This window comes from Polypterus senegalus, chromosome 3 (genome assembly GCF_016835505.1).
Source record: "Polypterus senegalus isolate Bchr_013 chromosome 3, ASM1683550v1, whole genome shotgun sequence".
Taxonomy (NCBI): Eukaryota; Metazoa; Chordata; class Cladistia; order Polypteriformes; family Polypteridae; genus Polypterus; species Polypterus senegalus.
The window spans coordinates 92653649-92671726 of record NC_053156.1 but is presented as its reverse complement, the minus strand read 5'-3'; the positions used below and the strand labels follow the sequence as shown (position 1 = coordinate 92671726).

Here is an 18078-nt window from a genome sequence, read left to right as displayed (position 1 = left end):
GAAAGTGTCTCTCTTCAAGGATCATGTCTCGTCGCAGGATAAAAAGTCTCGTCTCCCAAGATTTTTTATTATAATATATAGGTTCACAGAGACTCCGGGAGAGATTCAGTTTGGGAATAAGGAGGCCTGTCATACCCGTTTGAACCTTCAAGCACAGGCATGCCCACATTTTGGTGTGACTATGTGCATACTAGGAAGGGCATCTAATAAAATCTGCATGTGTCATGGCAGGGTTACTGGCAGGAAGAGAGGAGCACAAAAGCCTATGATACAGAAAGCAGTAAGAGTTAGTTTCCCACAGAAAGAGCAGAAGAGTTCAGGAAGTTACCTGAAAGTGGAGGCACGCGCATGTACGCTTGGGCTTGGAAATTAGGGGACTTCCACCTGGAATGAGGCTGCATTCAGTGGAACATTGTATCGGTGTCCATGACTGGGTTATGACAGACCAACTTTAGTGAATGATCACATAAACAGGCCCAGCATGTAAAACTGAGAGGCCCAAACCGGGGTTCATCTTTTAATTGTTTAGCATTTAGAGAGTAAAGTTTTGTCTTGTATATAAATAAACTAGCAAAATACCCGCGCTTTGCAGCGGAGAAGTAGTGTGTTAAAAAAGGAAAGAAAAAGAAAAGGAAACATTTTGAAAATAATGTAACATGATTGTCAATGTAATTGTTTTGTCACTGTTATGAGTGTTGCTGTCATATATATATATTTATATATATATATAGCAAAATACCCGCGCTTCGCAGCGAAGTCGGGTGTTAATGAAGTTATGAAAAAGAAAAGGAAACATTTTAAAAATAACGTAACATGATTGTCAAAGTAATTGTTTCGTGTATTTGGCAGCAGCGTCACAAAGTTGTTTTCGTCTAGCTGCATCAGAAAATGTACCACGACTTCTGACACGCCTCCTTTTTACTGTTTTCTCACAGCTTGGATTGCTGCTGTCATAATTGGATTGAGTCTACATATATATATATATATATATATATATATATATATATATATATATATATATATATACTAATAAAAGGCAAAGCCCTCACTGACTGACTGACTGACTCACTGACTCACTGACTCATCACTAATTCTCCAATTGAGGTCTCGCGGAGGCTTCTGGGACTTGGACTTCTCTTTTTCACAGGTTGAGGATCGGGCCGCTTCTTTTAGCAGGCTGCAGTCTGTCTTTTTTATTATTTTTGTGACCTCCCGATCAGCCATTTCCCGACCCTCCTTACCTTTTCGTGGGGTGAGCGGTGCCTCGCTCGCCTCCCCCTTCCCCTTCGGAATGCCCAAGTCTGTTCCTTTGGGCTCAAAGGCGCAAACAGCAGGACGCGGTCCTCCTCCTTCCCAGCAAGCATCGGGTTTGTTGCCGTGCCCCTCCTCGGCTACCGTCATGCGGAAGTCGACACCTAGGCGCTCTGGCTTCAACAGGAGCAGGCCGTCGTCTTCGGGGCAGTCTCCTTTTTCCCTCGGAGCCTCCAGGTGGTCATCTCCAAGGTACATGCACGGAACAAAGTGAGTAACAATAAATGGATTATTCTTAATGTTCCCGGCATGTACTTTGTACCTCAGAGCGATCGTTGAATCCTGGAGGTTTCTCCGGACTTGTAAGGCCGCTCCTTGACTCCTCCTGAGCATCGGCCATTGCACCTAAGGCGCTCCCGCTGGCGTTGTCGCTCTGTTTGCCTTTCCTCTTCCCCATTTTGGACTCGGAATTTCCGGGTTTTGGCGATGCTGTCCATTGTCTTCTTGGGGTTCACTGCCCACAGAAAATTTGTATACAGGTCCGCTGCAAATTACGCTAGAGTATCCTGCCGACTACGCCACTGTGGTAGATAGGGGGTGCTCTCGCTCCCTTGAACCCCTGTCCACGACTCCAGACACCAGGTAAAAGTCCTCAAATCGACTTTATTTAATCACCACAGTGCACAAAGCACCCTCTCCTCCACAATACTCATATAATAAACACAAATACACAATAAACCAATCCTCCAGCTCCCAGACGCGTTGCCACCCTTCCACCCAGCTCAGCTCGCCGTGCATCTAATTTTGCTTGCTTTTCAGTGTGCACAAAACCATGCTTTTATCAAGGCTTCCGTCGGGTATTCTTTTTAAAATGAAATTTTCCTCCGATCAGTGATTAAATGCGTTATTTTTTTTAACGCGTTATGGAGTACATGCATCGAAGCTTCCAGCTGTGCTTGTGCTAAGAAAAGGAAACATTTTAAAAATAACGTAACATGATTCTGCGTTAACCGCATATTTTTTCATACGTCTCAAACAAAGGGGATGCGAAGATAAAATTAATTGGCAAGCGCGCGTATATACTCAGTGCATCCCCTCTCGGGAATCGAACCTCAGATGTCGGCGCTAGATGCGAAGCCTCTACCATTTCACCACAGCGTGTGGCTTGTCTATTTGAGAGTATGTAGATCGGGGTATATATATACATATATATATATATATACCTGCGTTTCGCAGCGGAGAAGTAGTGTGTTAAAGAAGTTATGAAAAAGAAAAGGGAGCATTTTAAAAATAACGTAACATGATTGTCAATATACAGTGATTGTTTTGTGAGTGGTATGAGTGTTGCTGTCATCAAGGATTTGATTATCATTATTGCTTTCAATCAGGTTCATATTTGTAGGATGTGTTCTGTTCAAGTTACATTCTGTGTTTGTCAATCGTTGTAAAGATAACAGGTTTCATTCATCGATTCCTTTCTTACTGCATCAATAAACAGCTCGTCTTCCTCTTTATTTGAGACATCACACACTGAATGCACGGGTTTTTTTACACTGTCTTCCTTTAGCTGGACATTGACTTTTTCCACCATGTGCTTTGTTTCCGCAGTAGCTGCACTTATGAATATACTAGTATGCGTCAGTCGCTTCATATTTTTTTGCTGCCTTCTCAATTGTGTAATTCGGTTTTTGTTCAGCACTCTTTGGAACTGTTGCTTTTTACCTGTGCACTGCGTCAGTTCACGTGAACCGCTCGGTGTACATGCATCGAAGTTTCCCAGCTCTGCAGGTACCATCTCGTGCAATGTCCATGGCTGTATTTAATGTTAGCTAAGACCCGGCACTTAAAAGTTTCTCTCGCAGTTTCGCTGAGTTTGTGCCAAACACCACCCTGACCATTTCATCTTCCTCTGCATAAGCACAGTCCTTCACCCGTGAATATTTAGCGGCAGTGTTTCTATTGGATTGCCGCTGACGGATGGCCTTATATGGCAGGCTCTCAATTACGTGGGAGGCGTGACGATGAGGGACGCAACTCCGCCTCACACGGTGACCGAACTGCAGGCTATGGCTGTATTTATGTACATAAGTAGGTTCCAGTTATGACTGTTACGCATAGAATTTCGAAATGAAACCTGCCCAACTTTTGTAAGTAAGCTGTAAGGAATGAGCCTGCCAAATTTCAGACTTCTACCTACACGGAAAGTTGGAGAATTAGTAGTGAGTGAGTTAGTCAGTCAGTCCGTCAGTGAGGGCTTTGCCTTTTATTAGTATAGATATACATTTGGAGTATCACTACTTTTTTACTGTCTTTTGTGCCTGTGACATTTTTTTATATTTTTTGCTTTTGATAATTGTTCTTTTTTTGTCCTCTTTGATTTTTGTCTCACTGAAAGGAGGAAGAAGAATGGTTTAATTGTTTTTTAATTATTCATCTTTAAATATAAATACTGTACACCTTTACTTGCACATATTTGTGTTATTTGTTGTAAATGGAAGGACTAATTGCATAACTGTAGCATTTTTGTTTCTTGGCCTAGTAAATAAAGAACATTCGATTTTTCTGAAGTCTGTGCTGCCATTTTCCACTATTCCATTGGGTCACATTATAGATTCCCAGAATATATGGCAGTGCCAGCACATGAGGCATAAGATTGAGTCACTTGTTCTTAACATTTTTTTAGCATAAATGAATGAATGTTGATTTTCTTAGAACTGAAGGGAACGGCTATCTACCTTTGTCTGTCCATTAAGTTTCTGAACCTACTGTGTTTTAAGTTACAGCATTTTGAGAAACTAGAGCCTAACTTTATAGGGCTGTGGGTAATAAGCATAAAATTAGGCCCATTTCAGACTACAGTACATAGCCATTGTATACATGACTCAATCTATTTGCAATATTTTAGAATTAGAATATAGACATGCCCAGAATCTTCAATAATTGTTCAGAGAGGATCCTGCCATAGCTCAATTTTTAAAAAGCAATTGAGAAAGACAGGAATGCTTGTCCATCAAGGGATCTGAAGACTATCCAGACAACTTCATGTACTAGGCAGTAATCAATCTTGGACACAGCACATACTGGACCAACATAGATGGACAGACAGACAGATAGTCAGTTGTAAACTTAATCTTCTTAAGAAAAAATCCAACATCACAATAATGTTATATGTAACCACAGCAAAAGACAAATACATACTCTTTTTTTTATAATGTACAACTAGTATCATCACCTGGATTGCGACAATTGTACTCCACTCTTTACACAGTCCGCAAAGTGCTAGTGTGTGCAAAGAGATTTTATTTCTGCAAACCTGCATGCATCTTTGCATGGAGCATATTTTGTGAGTAGGAGTAAAGTGAATTCTTCTTATCCAACCTAATGTTTTCCCCTTTAGAAAACTAAACAAATAATATTCTTATAGGGGGTCATGTCACATGAGTTTTCAAAGATGGATTGTGATTTATTCCTGGAGATCACATAACCCCTATTTGTGAATGAGTGGTACTCATTGCATATCAGAGCATTATTGCTTATGCTTACCTCCAGTTTTCCAAAAGCCATCCTCCATTTCTTCATTCGATTAACTTTGCAGACCTGCATATTCACATACAGGGTTGCTTGGTGTCAAAGTGACAAAGCTGGAACGGGATATCAGTCTGTCCCAGAACTGACTGAATCACGTGCATGTGGACATTCAGTCTAGCTCATGTGTTGGTCACACTTTAGTTTAGGTACTGCAAAAATGCATATATTACTCATTTACTCTTATTTAACAAGACCTTAAACACTTTACTGATGCTTTGGTAGTGTTATGAAGACCCAAAGAAATGTCTGTTAAAGTTTTGTTACATAATAGTAAATGAGTAATAGGAGCATTTTTGTAGTACTTAAACTAAACTAAAGCGTTACCCATGTGCCTTTGAGATGTGAATGAAAACTAGAGTACCTGAGAAAAACCCATGTGAACATGATGATTATGTGCAAACTCCATACAGATGGCATCTAGGCATGGATTTCAATTCCAGTCTCTGAAGCTTTGAGGATGTAATATTCACTACTATGCCAGTCAAAAATCCATGCAGAGATTATTACTGTAAAATGTAAAATTAATTTGGGAAGTCTTTTTTTTTCTTTAAGTAATTATCAAGGTATGGTTAGAAAATGTGTCTTTGATCTAGGGAATATATATCTGATTAACATTCAACTACACTGTCTTTTCGGCTGCCCACTGATAATTAAATGATTAAAAAATGAAAAAGTTTCAATCAAATAGACATGCCCTCCACTAAAGCAATACCTTAGTGAGGTTATGTCTAGTGATAAGTAGGACAAGTGATGCTCATTGTGCTTTTGCAGTTGAGGGATGTACTTGAACTTAAACTCACTGCCTCCTTTTCTCATTTAGCCTTATTGGAGGTAGCTGCCCAGAAGAGGATTCTCTGCCAACCCTAAAGCTGCATCTGGACACAAACATGCCTTCTGAGATGTGCCTCAGGTATGGTACTGGACAGTGAAGTGGTGGTGAGTGAAGTACGCTTTGGATGAGCTTGCATCTAATTGAACATTTACTTATAGCGGTAAGCTGAGGAGAACCTTAGGGTTTCTTTTTATTTGGCTCCAGGTGATTGTTATTCTGACTCTTGTTCCTGTTTTATTGTACTGTGCAGTTAGCTGCTATGCTTCTTAATGAGAGATATGGGGCACTGCAGTAGCTTAATTAAGACTTTCATCTTTTCATACATGCTCTGTAGATTTAAACAATAGCCAGCAGACAAAGTGTTTTCTCTACACCTCGCCTACAATTAAATAAATGCCGACTCGATTCCCCATTCAACTGCTGTTTCTGTTTACCGGCCATTTGAGGTTACATGGCAGGCTGGCAGTTTGTTTTGTGTGTGTTCCTCCTCTCCCTGTTGTTAAAATTTGTTTTCCCTTTGCTGGGAATGAACAGAGCGGTTATAAGGGAATAATCTGTCTTGAATTTATTTAGGTCATGTACTCGAGTGAATGCATCTTACCTTCCCAGATTAATGTTAATCACTGGTCTAGCTAATGTTAAACAATGCCACGTTAAAAATCATTATTCAAAAGTGAGTATTGTTTATACTGTTAATCTTTAACACTAACAGTTGGCAGTGTGTACTGTACATCAAGCCAATACGGATGTGTTATTATCTTGAACAACCCAAATATTTCAGTGTGTAAGTTTTGCCTTAATTTTTCTGCTCTTTGATACATTAAAGTGAAACTTAAATTGATACAGTCGTTTAAGGGGTCTTGGAAAACTGGAATCAATGGTATTATATCTCACCATACAGAAAAGCTTGTTGTTTTTGCCTTGCAAACAACAGGAGAATGGAGGGGACCAATGGGAGTGCACTATCATGCTACAAAACAATAATACATCTACGGTCCCTTGTGGGTCTGGATCAACAGATGGTGTGCTACCTAACAGGGGAACAACTTTCCTCTCAAGGGATGGGCAGGCTGAAATGCAGCATTGCTTGCTGAAGTTGACAAAATGTGTGATTGACAGTGGCTGTGGGGAAGTTTTGGTTTGTGACAGTGCAGATCTTTCAGAAATATGCACTATTAAAGTTCTGATAAAACTACCCACTAGCCTTTCCTGTTGGACAGATATTGTGCTAGTTCACCCCCTAAATTATTAGAAATGCATTTCATGGTTAAGGCATACCTGAAAAAGGGATAGGGATGTCACATGGTCCCATCTCCTGGTATCCTTAATCCATTTAAAAAATTATATTATTTGAGCCACAGTAGTCCATCCACCTGGATTGTTTGATTTGGAAACTGGGTGAATACAACGTTGAATATGGTCTGCTTCTTTTAAGTATTCATTTCTAGCACAAATTTCTGACCAAATAACTATAAGACAACCTCATGTTAAGTGTACGGGGACTATATTATCACTTTAGTTTTTTAAAATCGTTTGACATCCAGTAGGTATACAGTGTGTTTTAACGGTTAATGTTTACATTAAATTATACACATCAATTATATACTGTACATACATTCCAAAGAGCAACTGTCATGCGTGGTCTATGGCCGGCTTGTTACCCCGGCCAATACCCCCAGGCCGCCAGATGGAGCCCTCCCTGCAGCATGGAGGTGCCCCGAAGACCAGCAGGGAATCCTGGACAATGGAGTTTTCATCCACAGCCCTGCTGGATACCACAGGGGCCGCAAGAGGGAGCTGCAGGGAGGAGCAAAGAGTCATATGTGCCCTATAACCCGGAAGTGCGTCATAGACAGAGAAACATACTTCTGGGGTGAAGAAAAGGACTTTTGATCTGACCCGGAAGTGATCGAAGATCACATGGACTGGGGATTGGAACACTTCCGGGTCAGGGACTATAAAAGGATTGTGAGAGCTCCCAGACGGCGAACTGAGCTGGGTGGAAGTGTGGAGGAATTGTTTATTGGTGAATTAATAAGTATAGTGGAGAGGAGGGTGCTTTGTGCACTGTTTTTTTTATAAATAAAGTCAACTTGTGGACTTTTATCTGATGACTGGTGACTTGGACAAGGATTCAACGGAGCGATAGAGCCCTCTATCTGTCACACATGTAATAACATAAATTCCACGCTGGTCTCAAAATATATTTTTACAAAACAGATTTCTGTTTTCAAAACATTCTGTTGTACTATTTATTTCACAAACACTTTACAATGGCAGCAGGAGAAATCAAAAGCTAAGTGCTGTTAATGGTTGACTTTGGCGTGAAGTGGCCTCACTATCATACATGATGATGAGGTTGACAATGTAGCATGTGCCAATGATAATTTTTCTGTCACTTTCCTAATAACATTTATTTAATTTAATACTTTTTCTCACACAAAAAGTGAGACATTCAGTGAAAGTGCATTTAGGACTGAAGCCAGGTGGCACTTTTTTACTCAAGAGTTTCGAGTATCTGGAACAAAATTCTCAGTCACGTAATTGAAGCAGACTACTTAACAATCTTTACTTGGATGAGATATTGGGACAGCTTAGCTATCAGCTAAACAAATGAGCTTGAGGAACTGAATGGTCTCCTCTCGTTTGTCAAATTTCTAATGTTCTTATGGTGTTCACAGTTGATTAACAATGGTGTGAGTTGTGTTGTTCACTGTTTTTCCAAGGTGGTTTGTCTCTGGTTTGTTAAACCTTTTGGAATTTGCACTTTACACTCATTAATGTATTTTGCCAAAGTGTGTGGCAGGTACAGCAACTGTAGGAAAAATGTGGCAGTGCAAGACAAGAGCTGGAGTGTTAAGGAGCACTGGTAATATTTGGCAAGGTAATGGTATCATTGTCACATAGTTGCTATCACAATGAATATAGAAATTGCTGGCCAAAAATGGAACAGGAAAAGGATGAGCAACAGTAAACTAAATGATCACATCTTTGAAAGCAAGCACATAATGGCAGTATGTGGAAAACAAAATAGCTTTAATAGTAATGTTGCCAAACATTAACATAAAATAATATTCCCAGGATATTACTGAAATCAACCAAAACCCACATGATCAGTTAAGTAAATTATACTAATTGGATCAGAACATCAACAAGCTGATTGGCTTCAGACATCCCTGTTAAATTAGATCTTGCCTCATCCCACCTTTTTAATGGATATGGCATGTGGAATTTTCCTGGAACTTTGAGTGAAATGTTTGGTTTAAGATTGTGGGAACATCTGGAGCTGCTTGTGGTGATTCAAGTTCATTGCTGACCCCAGGCATGTTTCATAGGACTGCTCCAGTGTTTCCTGACCAGGGTTTAAAGGTTTCTTCTAAGAAGAGAAGCACAATGTTGGTAGACTAGACAATTGTTATTGACAAGGAATGCCTGGCAGGAGGAAGAAAGGCCAATAGAAGGAGAAGGGGAGGAGGTTTAAAGGGATTAAATTTAGAGGGAAGGTACATTAGTCAACCCACATATAAGAGATTAAATTTTTGTATAGTAAGATGCAATAATAATTCTATTTCTGAACACATTTCATCGAATACTCTTTGCCCTTTTGTTATATTTATTCTTGTTAGAATCAACCATTTTATGTGGGATACTTTGGCCTCTTTGGTTTAATTTGTGTTGCGGTCAGCATGAGGTTGCCCTCTACATGCCATAATCCATTTGAAAGAGTTCTAAAAAAAATAAAAAAAAATACATTGTCGAAATACCGATCAGATAAAGGGGATTAGCAGAGAAGGACTGGAACAGAAAATCTCATTATATGCAGATGACATGGTACTGTATATATCGGACCCAGAAAATTCTGTGCCTGCAGTCTTAGCAGCACTCACAGAATTTCAAAAGCTCTCTGGTCTCAGAATTAATCTGAATAAAAGTGTACTCTTTCCGGTGAATTCGCAAGCATATAATATTAGATTAGACACCCTTCCTTTTATCATTGCAGAACAGTTTAAATACCTCGGGGTAAACATCACAAGTAAACATAAAGCTCTTTATCAACAAAATTTCGTCGTCTGCATGGAAAAATTAAACAAGACTTGCATAGATGGTCAACCCTTCATCTCACACTAGCTGGAAGAATTAACACTGTTAAGATGAATATTCTTCCTAAGCTCCTTTTTTTATTTCAAAACATACCAATATACATTAATAAATCGTTTTTTAAGCAATTAGATTCAACAATAACCTCATTTATTTGGAATTCTAAACATCCACGCATCAAAAGAGCGACTCTACAAAGACAAAAGGTAGAAGGCGGTATGGCTCTACCTAACTTCCAGTTTTATTACTGGGCGGCAAATATACAGTCGATAAGAACCTGGACACAAATAGAAGAACATACACAGGCATGGACCGCAATAGAAGTAAAATCCTGCAGTACTTCTTTGTATTCCTTGCTTTGTGCACCAATAAACACACGTTATCGGCAATACACTAATAACCCAATTGTGCTCCACTCACTTAGAATCTGGAACCAATGTAGAAAGTATTTTAAGACGGAGAAGCTTCTATCAGTGGCACCCCTGCAAAAGAACCACCTCTTTCAACCCTCACAAACATGTGCAGTTTTAATATCTGGAAAAATTTTGGAATTAACTTGCTTAGGGATCTTTATATAGACAACGTCTTTGCATCCTATGAACAATTACATTCCAAATTTAACATTCCAGCTACAAATTTCTTTCACTATCTTCAAATCAGGAACTTTGTTAAACAGAACCTTCCAGATTTTCCTCATCTTGCACCCTCATCCACGCTGGAAAATTTATTGCTCAATTTCAAGGAGTTAGACTCCATCTCTACAATATATAAAATCCTTTTACAATCCCTTCCTTTCAAAGATCCAAGAGGACACTGGGAAAATGATCTCTCAATTAATATATCAGAAAAGGAGTGGAAAGTAGCAATGCAGAGAATTCACTCAAGCTCCATATGTGCAAAGCATACAATTATACAACTCAAAATTATATATCGAGCACATCTGTCTCGACTAAAACTCTCAAAATGTTTCCAGGACATGATCCAACCTGTGAACGCTGCAAATTAGCTCCAGCCTCACTAGGTCACATGTTCTGGGCCTGCACCAAATTAACATTATTCTGGACAAAAATTTTAATTACCTCTCAGACAGTCTTGGACTCACAATCCCTCCTAACCCATTAACAGCTGTGTTTGGGGTTCTTCCAGAGGGTCTTAAAGTGGAGAAAGACAAACAAATTGTGATTGCATTCACTACACTTTTGGCACGCAGACTTATTCTGATAAACTGGAAGAACCCAAACTCTCCTCTTTTAAGTCAGTGGGAAACTGATGTGTTATATTATTTAAAATTGGAAAAAATCAAATACTCAGTTAGAGGATCTGTGCAGACTTTTTCAAAACATGGCAGGATCTAATCAGTAATATTTTGAAATAAGTTTATAAAGCACAGAGAATTTGTTGATTTAGGTATTTTTAAAAGCCTTAAATTTTACACCGTTTGGCTTGCTCTCTCTCTCAAGGGTGGGGATCGATCTGTTCTTAGCATAATTCTTTATTTTTTTTTTTTTTTTGTAAAAATGTGATTGCTATGTATTGATTGTAATAAAATTAATAAAATAAAAAAAAAAAATAAAAAAAAATAAAATAAAATAAAATCTCCCTGTGACATTATTGGGACTTCTCTCTCTGATTGCTGACACTGGAAAGCAAGAACACAAAAACAAATGAAATTTGACAAATGAGAGGATACCATTCAGCCCATCAAGCTCATTTGTTTAACTAATAGCTAAGCTGTTCTGATATCTCATTCGGATACTTCTTAAAGGTTGTCATGAAAGAGGCAGCACAAAAAGACACGGCCTATTTATAAAGTAATTAAACAGCCGCACATGTAGCCCCCACTTGCTTGGAGCTTAATAACCACCATAATGTCTGGACAACATTGGTTTCAGAGGAGCACAGTAGCACACCCTACACACAAGCATAAATAATTTGAATATTCAAAAATGTAAAAAGCTTAAAAAGCTCTCATTTTGCAAAACAGTCAACTTGTCTGAAGATCTTGCAGTTCATCTTGACTAAAGTCATCTGCCAATTTTTTTATATAAAGTATTTTTGCACCATGCAAATTACTCCTTTATTACTATCTACAAGCCTTTTCCTGCACCAAGTGTTCATACTGTCATTGTGCCCTTTAAAATGCTTTTTATGCTACAGTCTAAAAAAAATGATGTAAAGGATTCAGCTTGGCACTGGTGACCTAGTTCCCTGGATTTAAAAAATATATATGGTCTTCTTTCTCCTTGGATTTTGTGCATAAATGGCAGACCAGCGTTCCAATGTTACAACAGCAGCTTTACTTTCACCTTCAAAAAGAAGAGGTCCTCAGGAGTTCTAATAAAGAACTGACAGAGCTAACAACACTCCTGGCTTAAGGGGTTTCTGGGGCCTCAAGAAGACTCTGAACACAGGCATAGCCTGTGAGGTCAGTTAAAAGACCTTTCTTTCTGAAGCCCAACACCTGTGACTCTTTGATATTCTCTCCTGGATTTATGGAAACCAAAATTCCTCCTCCTGGGAACACCATTCCTGTGGCAGAGCACCTGCTGACATTAGCGATAGCGCTTCTGCCATGCTGACACTCATTAATCTGGATTGTACAACCATGTAAAACCTCTGCCCTCAAAGTAATGCATTCTTTTCCACCTCATTCAACAGGATTTAGCCCTGCTTTATGCAGGAAAGAGATTTTTGAAGGCTTTGTTTTTAATCCAGTGTGGATGCTTTTTCTGTCAGGTTGCATTTGTATGAATAGGTCTATGTCACTAGATGAAAGTGTGATTTCAGTTGTATGCCTTTGTAGTTTCCTATACTGAGAAGGGCCAGGTCATTTGTCACTATTTGTCATTAATACTGTGTCTTTTTTATTCAATACAATTGACTTTGTTGTAGTTATACCTTACAGTATTTTGAAATGTATTCATTGCTATTCCCATTGATGCTAAAATATTTCATGACAGTAAAGTATATGATACAACAACATAGTGCAGTCTCTTTGCTTTTATGTGCTAATTCCTATGGATAATTCTTTTTTTAATTTGTTTTTATTTATTATTTTCTTTCCAGCATTCAAAAAATGCTCACAGGTCAAAGACTCTGTCAGTCCAAGTCACATAAGGATAGTGTTCTTGCAGCCTTGAACCAGCAAAGAAATGATGGGATACTCTGTGATGTCACTCTGATCGCCGAGGAACAAAAATTTCATGCTCACAAGGCTGTGTTGGCTGCATGCAGCGACTATTTCAGGGTAAGATTTGCCATATTTCTAGTTGATAATAGAATAGAAAAGAATTGAAAGCCTTTATTGCCATTGTACAGAAAATTACAACGAAATTCCAGTCCAGCTGGGTACAAAAAAACAGCATTACTTTTGTGGATGAAAAAAAACTACAAAACATAATAAACACAAGAAGAACAACATAAAAATAATAAAATATTAAAAAAAGGTTATTGCGACCCGGGTTCGCTTCCCGGGTCCTCCCTGCGTGGAGTTTGCATGTTCTCCCCGTGTCTGCGTGGGTTTCCTCCCACAATCCAAAGACATGCAGGTTAGGTGGATTGGCGATTCTAAATTGGCCCTAGTGTGTGCTTGGTGTGTGGGTGTGTTTGTGTGTGTCCTGCGGTGGGTTGGCACCCTGCCCAGGATTGGTTCCTGCCTTGTGCCCTGTGTTGGCTGGGATTGGCTCCAGCAGACCCCCGTGACCCTGTATTCGGATTCAGCGGGTTGGAAAATGGATGGATGTTATTGCACTAGAGGATACTGCATTTCACATTTTGCTTAGTTTATAGATAACAGTGTATTGTATGTAAATATATATACTTAAAAAGAAATGAGATTAAAAAATGAAACCATTAGTAATACAATAAATTTGTCTTTTGCATAATCATCAGAATCAAAAATAATTTCACCCATCATGGCCACGTTAGCTGACTTTCCATCTAGAAATATACTCTAGAGTGGTGGCTCTGAGGCTAGGGATCTGCACTGGCAATCGGAAGGTTGCCAGTTCGAATCCCGTAAATGCCAAAAGGGACTCTGCTCTGTTGGGCCCTTGAGCAAGGCCCTTAACCTGCAATTGCTGAGTGCTTTGAGTAGTGAGAAAATGTGCTATATAAATGCAAAGAATTACTATTAGTTGTGCTGTAGACTACACCAATTTATGACCTAAAGAAGAACTTGTAACTTGAGTGGAGTACAACTGGCATAAAATTAAAATCAAACATTTTCTTAAGGCAGTAGTTACGCAAATGAGCTCACTTTGGTGAAATTGGTGACAGGGACATTTAAATCCCAAATAAGGTCTTACTGTGTGATGCTAATGCAAATGTCACATTTGAAGACTTTCCCTGTGATTTTCAGTCATACTCTTCATGTACATAATCTTAGTGAGTCGGAGGCAGTGCCGTGATGCGATGTAGCCAGAAACTCACTAAAACCAGTCCACGATTCTCCACGACAAAGCCAAAGAGGTTTAATTTTGTATTTAGTCATAGTGGGAGACACTTTGTGCATGAGAGCTAAAAACCAATGAATGCTCATCCAAAATAAAATTAATTTAAGGATAAGAACTATGGATGTTTTGGACCTTACCAATAGAACAGAAGCTCATCTGTCTGATATTTCGTTTTTTACATACTATGACAGAATGGAAAAAAGAAAGAAAAGTTTAGAGATTACGACTGAACTCACACTACCTGTTAACCCTTCCTACAGCACCAACTCCATCGGGCAACACACTATTTGTTGTCACAGAAAAGGACAAGCACAGTTATGTTGGAAGATCAGGAATCAGTCAATTGACAATTGACATGTCCAGCAAATTTCAGTTGTATGGACTGACATGGTTCACTTAAAAGATCAGAAGCTGCAGTCATCATAGAAGCCACATAATGTGACATCAGCTTAAGAGAGTCCCATTATTTGTTACTGCTCCATTTCTCAAAAAATGTAACATGCGTTTCTGACTTATAGGTTAATTTGACCTGTGGGTATGCTCACAAGGCTCCCATGATTGCACCAATCTTGGAAATATAAAACACGGCTTGGCCTACATTGCCATTTCTTCACAAGCTACCATAACTCTTCTTGTGTGTGCAGTTGTTGAACCCTACAGTTCTGCTTCACTTTAACAGATCTGTGCAACTTCTATCATGGGTTGATCCCATCCTGAATTAGATCTAGGAGTTTGCACTGACCAGCTTAATTTGCTGAAATAGAGGTATAGTGGCGTAGTCAAACAAACTATAGTTATTCTTCTTCAGTATGGGATGCTCACTGTAATGATGTTAAACTCTTCATCCTACTAAGGTGATCATAAATTCAGGACCTGCTTACTTCAAACAGCCCAGAGAGTGGTTAGCAGAGATCAGTCTCTGGAACCAGAAGACCTGGCACTCTGTAGCACAGAATGGAGAAACTATTTCCAGCTGAGCAAAAGGAAAGTTTCTACAACTGTAATATATAGTTAGTGTTTTGTACAGTATGAGGTAGAAACATCAATACACTGCTCAGTTAAAAAGATAAATTTCTTTTTCAATTTAACACATGTAATATGTAACAATGTGTTTCAGTGCTGTGTCTTCCAATGCAGTGCTTACATGTATTTGTAATGATGAACTTAAAAACCTCAATTGTGATGTAATCCTACAAAAACTTTATAATTGCTAATGATGGTCTGTAGCCCTGATGGGATAAGCACACTGCTCCAAACTTTATGTCGTAAGCTATTTTCCAGATAAAGAATTTCAAATTTTCAGGTCAGGTTTTTTTTCCTTACTGGTTAGTTTAATGTGAGTTTCAAATTAGATGGTGTCTTGAATTTTACAAAGTTGTGGTTTGTTTGGGCAGGGAGTTGCAATAACAGTTCCTTGTTTCTGCTGTCACATTTTGTCTGTTATGTACATCGACACTCCTTTACTGTTCCCTTCCAAAGCTGACAAGATAACCTTATTTCTTCAATGTCATTGTTTCTGATGGGTCAAACTGAATTAAAAATGGGTTAATTTTACCCGCAACAAATGTAAAACAAATTCTCCATTATTGGTGGCAGCAGCTATTTTATTATAGCTTTACCTTGCAAGGACAAAGACAGAGGTTATAAAATTGTGTGATAAGCCTCCCAATTGTGAAGACGAAGGAGTCTGGCTGTGTCACATTTAACAACTAGGCCTTTATAGGGCAAGGGGCAGTCCCTGGAAGGAGATGGACAAGTGATCCCACCTCTTAGAGAACTGCCTTCAAAATACAACAATATGTGATATAACACATTCTCACACATACAAAGTAAATATTAAATCTGACAAAAATAAGTCTTTATACAGTATATGTAATTGAAAGAGAACTGACTCACTCATTCACTTATCAACAAAAACATTATTTCCTGATTAGTTAAAATGATGAAATTTGCCAGAATGGTACATTAAGTTAGTAGTTATCTTCTAAAAAAGAACATTTTCATATATCTATATTTAGGGGTAATCTCCCCCACAGTAGAAAAACTAAATAACCAAAAATCTCAAAAATGCTTTGACAGATTTGAATAGTGATGTTATAGAAAAGAATACTCGAAACATGTTTTTTTACTTGTCTATATTTATGAATATTATGCTAACTTACATTCTCTACGCTGAATTGAGAGTGTGCTTTATGCAAATGAAGAACAGATCAGAAGTGATTAACGGGCCGTATGAGTAGCACCAGTGATCCAGTAGGGTGGAAAGATGACTGAAGATGGACAGGAAAAAAGAAATGTGATGACATTGTAAAATGGCAAGAGAAAGTTTAACAAAGTTCAGGTAAGATGCAATGTTCAGTGGTTAGCAAGTGCTGTTTTAGGGTGTTGACTACCAGCACTCCTACCTCCTCTCATCTTGGTTGTCCATTCCGTTTCTTCAACTTCCTGGTATAAAGTATTGAATGCCACAACGCACTTTTAAACAAATTACAGCCAAGCGGACACCTGCAAAGCATCGCACCCCGAGAAATACCGAAATAAACAATGATTAGGGTGGGTAGTATCGAGCACTGTGAAGCACCAACATATAAACAGTGACCTTATTGAGGGCAGCGAAGCACCAACACAGAAATAATTGGGGTGGTGGGGAGCTGGGGTTGTTGGGAGGGTAAAAGGTGCAATGGCAGCTGAGTGACTCATCTACACTGCTGGACAGTAGTTAAAAGTGTTGAGAGGCACCCAGAGAAAGGGTGCACAGTCGCAACTTAGATTGAACATTGATTATTACCCATTTCAGTTCAAAAGAAAACTGTTCCCTGTAAAATTGTGTTTTGCAATAACCTTCAACAAAAGCCATGTCATTAGGAAAAGTAAAAAAACAAAAGCAGGTATTGATCTAATGTAGGAATGTTTTACACATGGACAACTGTATATAGTATGTTTAAGAGTATGCAGCTCCAGTGGCTTACTATTATTACTTATTTGCCTGATGCCATTTATTTTAAGGTAACTAACAACACTTGAGATACAATTGATTACATTTCTTTTGTTTTTGCAGTTTGAGCACAGGTAGGTGAAGTTAGTTGCTCATGGGCATACAGTGTCAGTAGCAGAATTTGAACCCACAGCCTCAGGGTTTCAGGTGCAAAGCCTTAACCAGTGCAACACACTGCCAGCCAATGACATGAGCCCTTTGTTAAAAAAAAAAAAAAACTACAAATATTGCATGTAGAAAAGAATTAAGTTGGTTACGTAGTACTTTTAATTCACTGAATTAACTGAAGACACTATAGATGAGGCCCATTCAGGTCAAGTCAGGTTTTGGGAGCATGCACTGGTACTGTGTGTTGCCGCACCCACCACATGACAAAACAGCTCGGGATCTTGGTTGGCAACTTCCCAGGCAGAAATGTGGTCCAGTCCCACCCTCAGGAAATGACCATCTATATGCTGTAGCCAGGTGTTACATGAGCATCCACCTTGTTCTGGTGCAGCCACTCAGGTTCTCAACAATGAGGATCCTATGAGCCAGATCACCCTCAGAGAATCACGCCACTTGGCCATAGTGCACTCTGTTATAATGCAGGTAATGTGCTTCATTCGGGACTCCATGAGCAATTATTCATTTAACACAAAGTCAAACCAGCAGTACCCAAGGATACTCTGAAGAGGCACAGTACCAAAGGAGTCCAATCTTCACCTCAGCTCACTGGACAGTGCACCTATATAGCAAAACAGGATGCACCAGAACTGTAATAACATGAATCTTCGTCCTTTTGCACATATACTGGGAGCGCCACACACCCAGTTTTCAGGAACCTCATAAGCCTCCATGCTCTCCCAATTCATCTACTG

At 39.0% G+C, this 18078-nt stretch overlaps 1 protein-coding gene across 1 annotated transcript in view; it reads left to right on the top strand.

Annotated features, from left to right (window-relative positions):
- The window catches only part of klhl32 (kelch-like family member 32), a 380777-nt gene that overhangs the window by 85467 nt on the left and 277232 nt on the right, over positions 1-18078 (top strand). The window contains exons 2-3 of the mRNA XM_039747603.1: positions 5660-5749; positions 12836-13016. Of these exons, the coding sequence (XP_039603537.1) occupies positions 5727-5749; positions 12836-13016 (204 nt within the window). The 5' untranslated portion in view covers positions 5660-5726. The remainder of the gene's footprint in view (positions 1-5659; positions 5750-12835; positions 13017-18078) is intronic.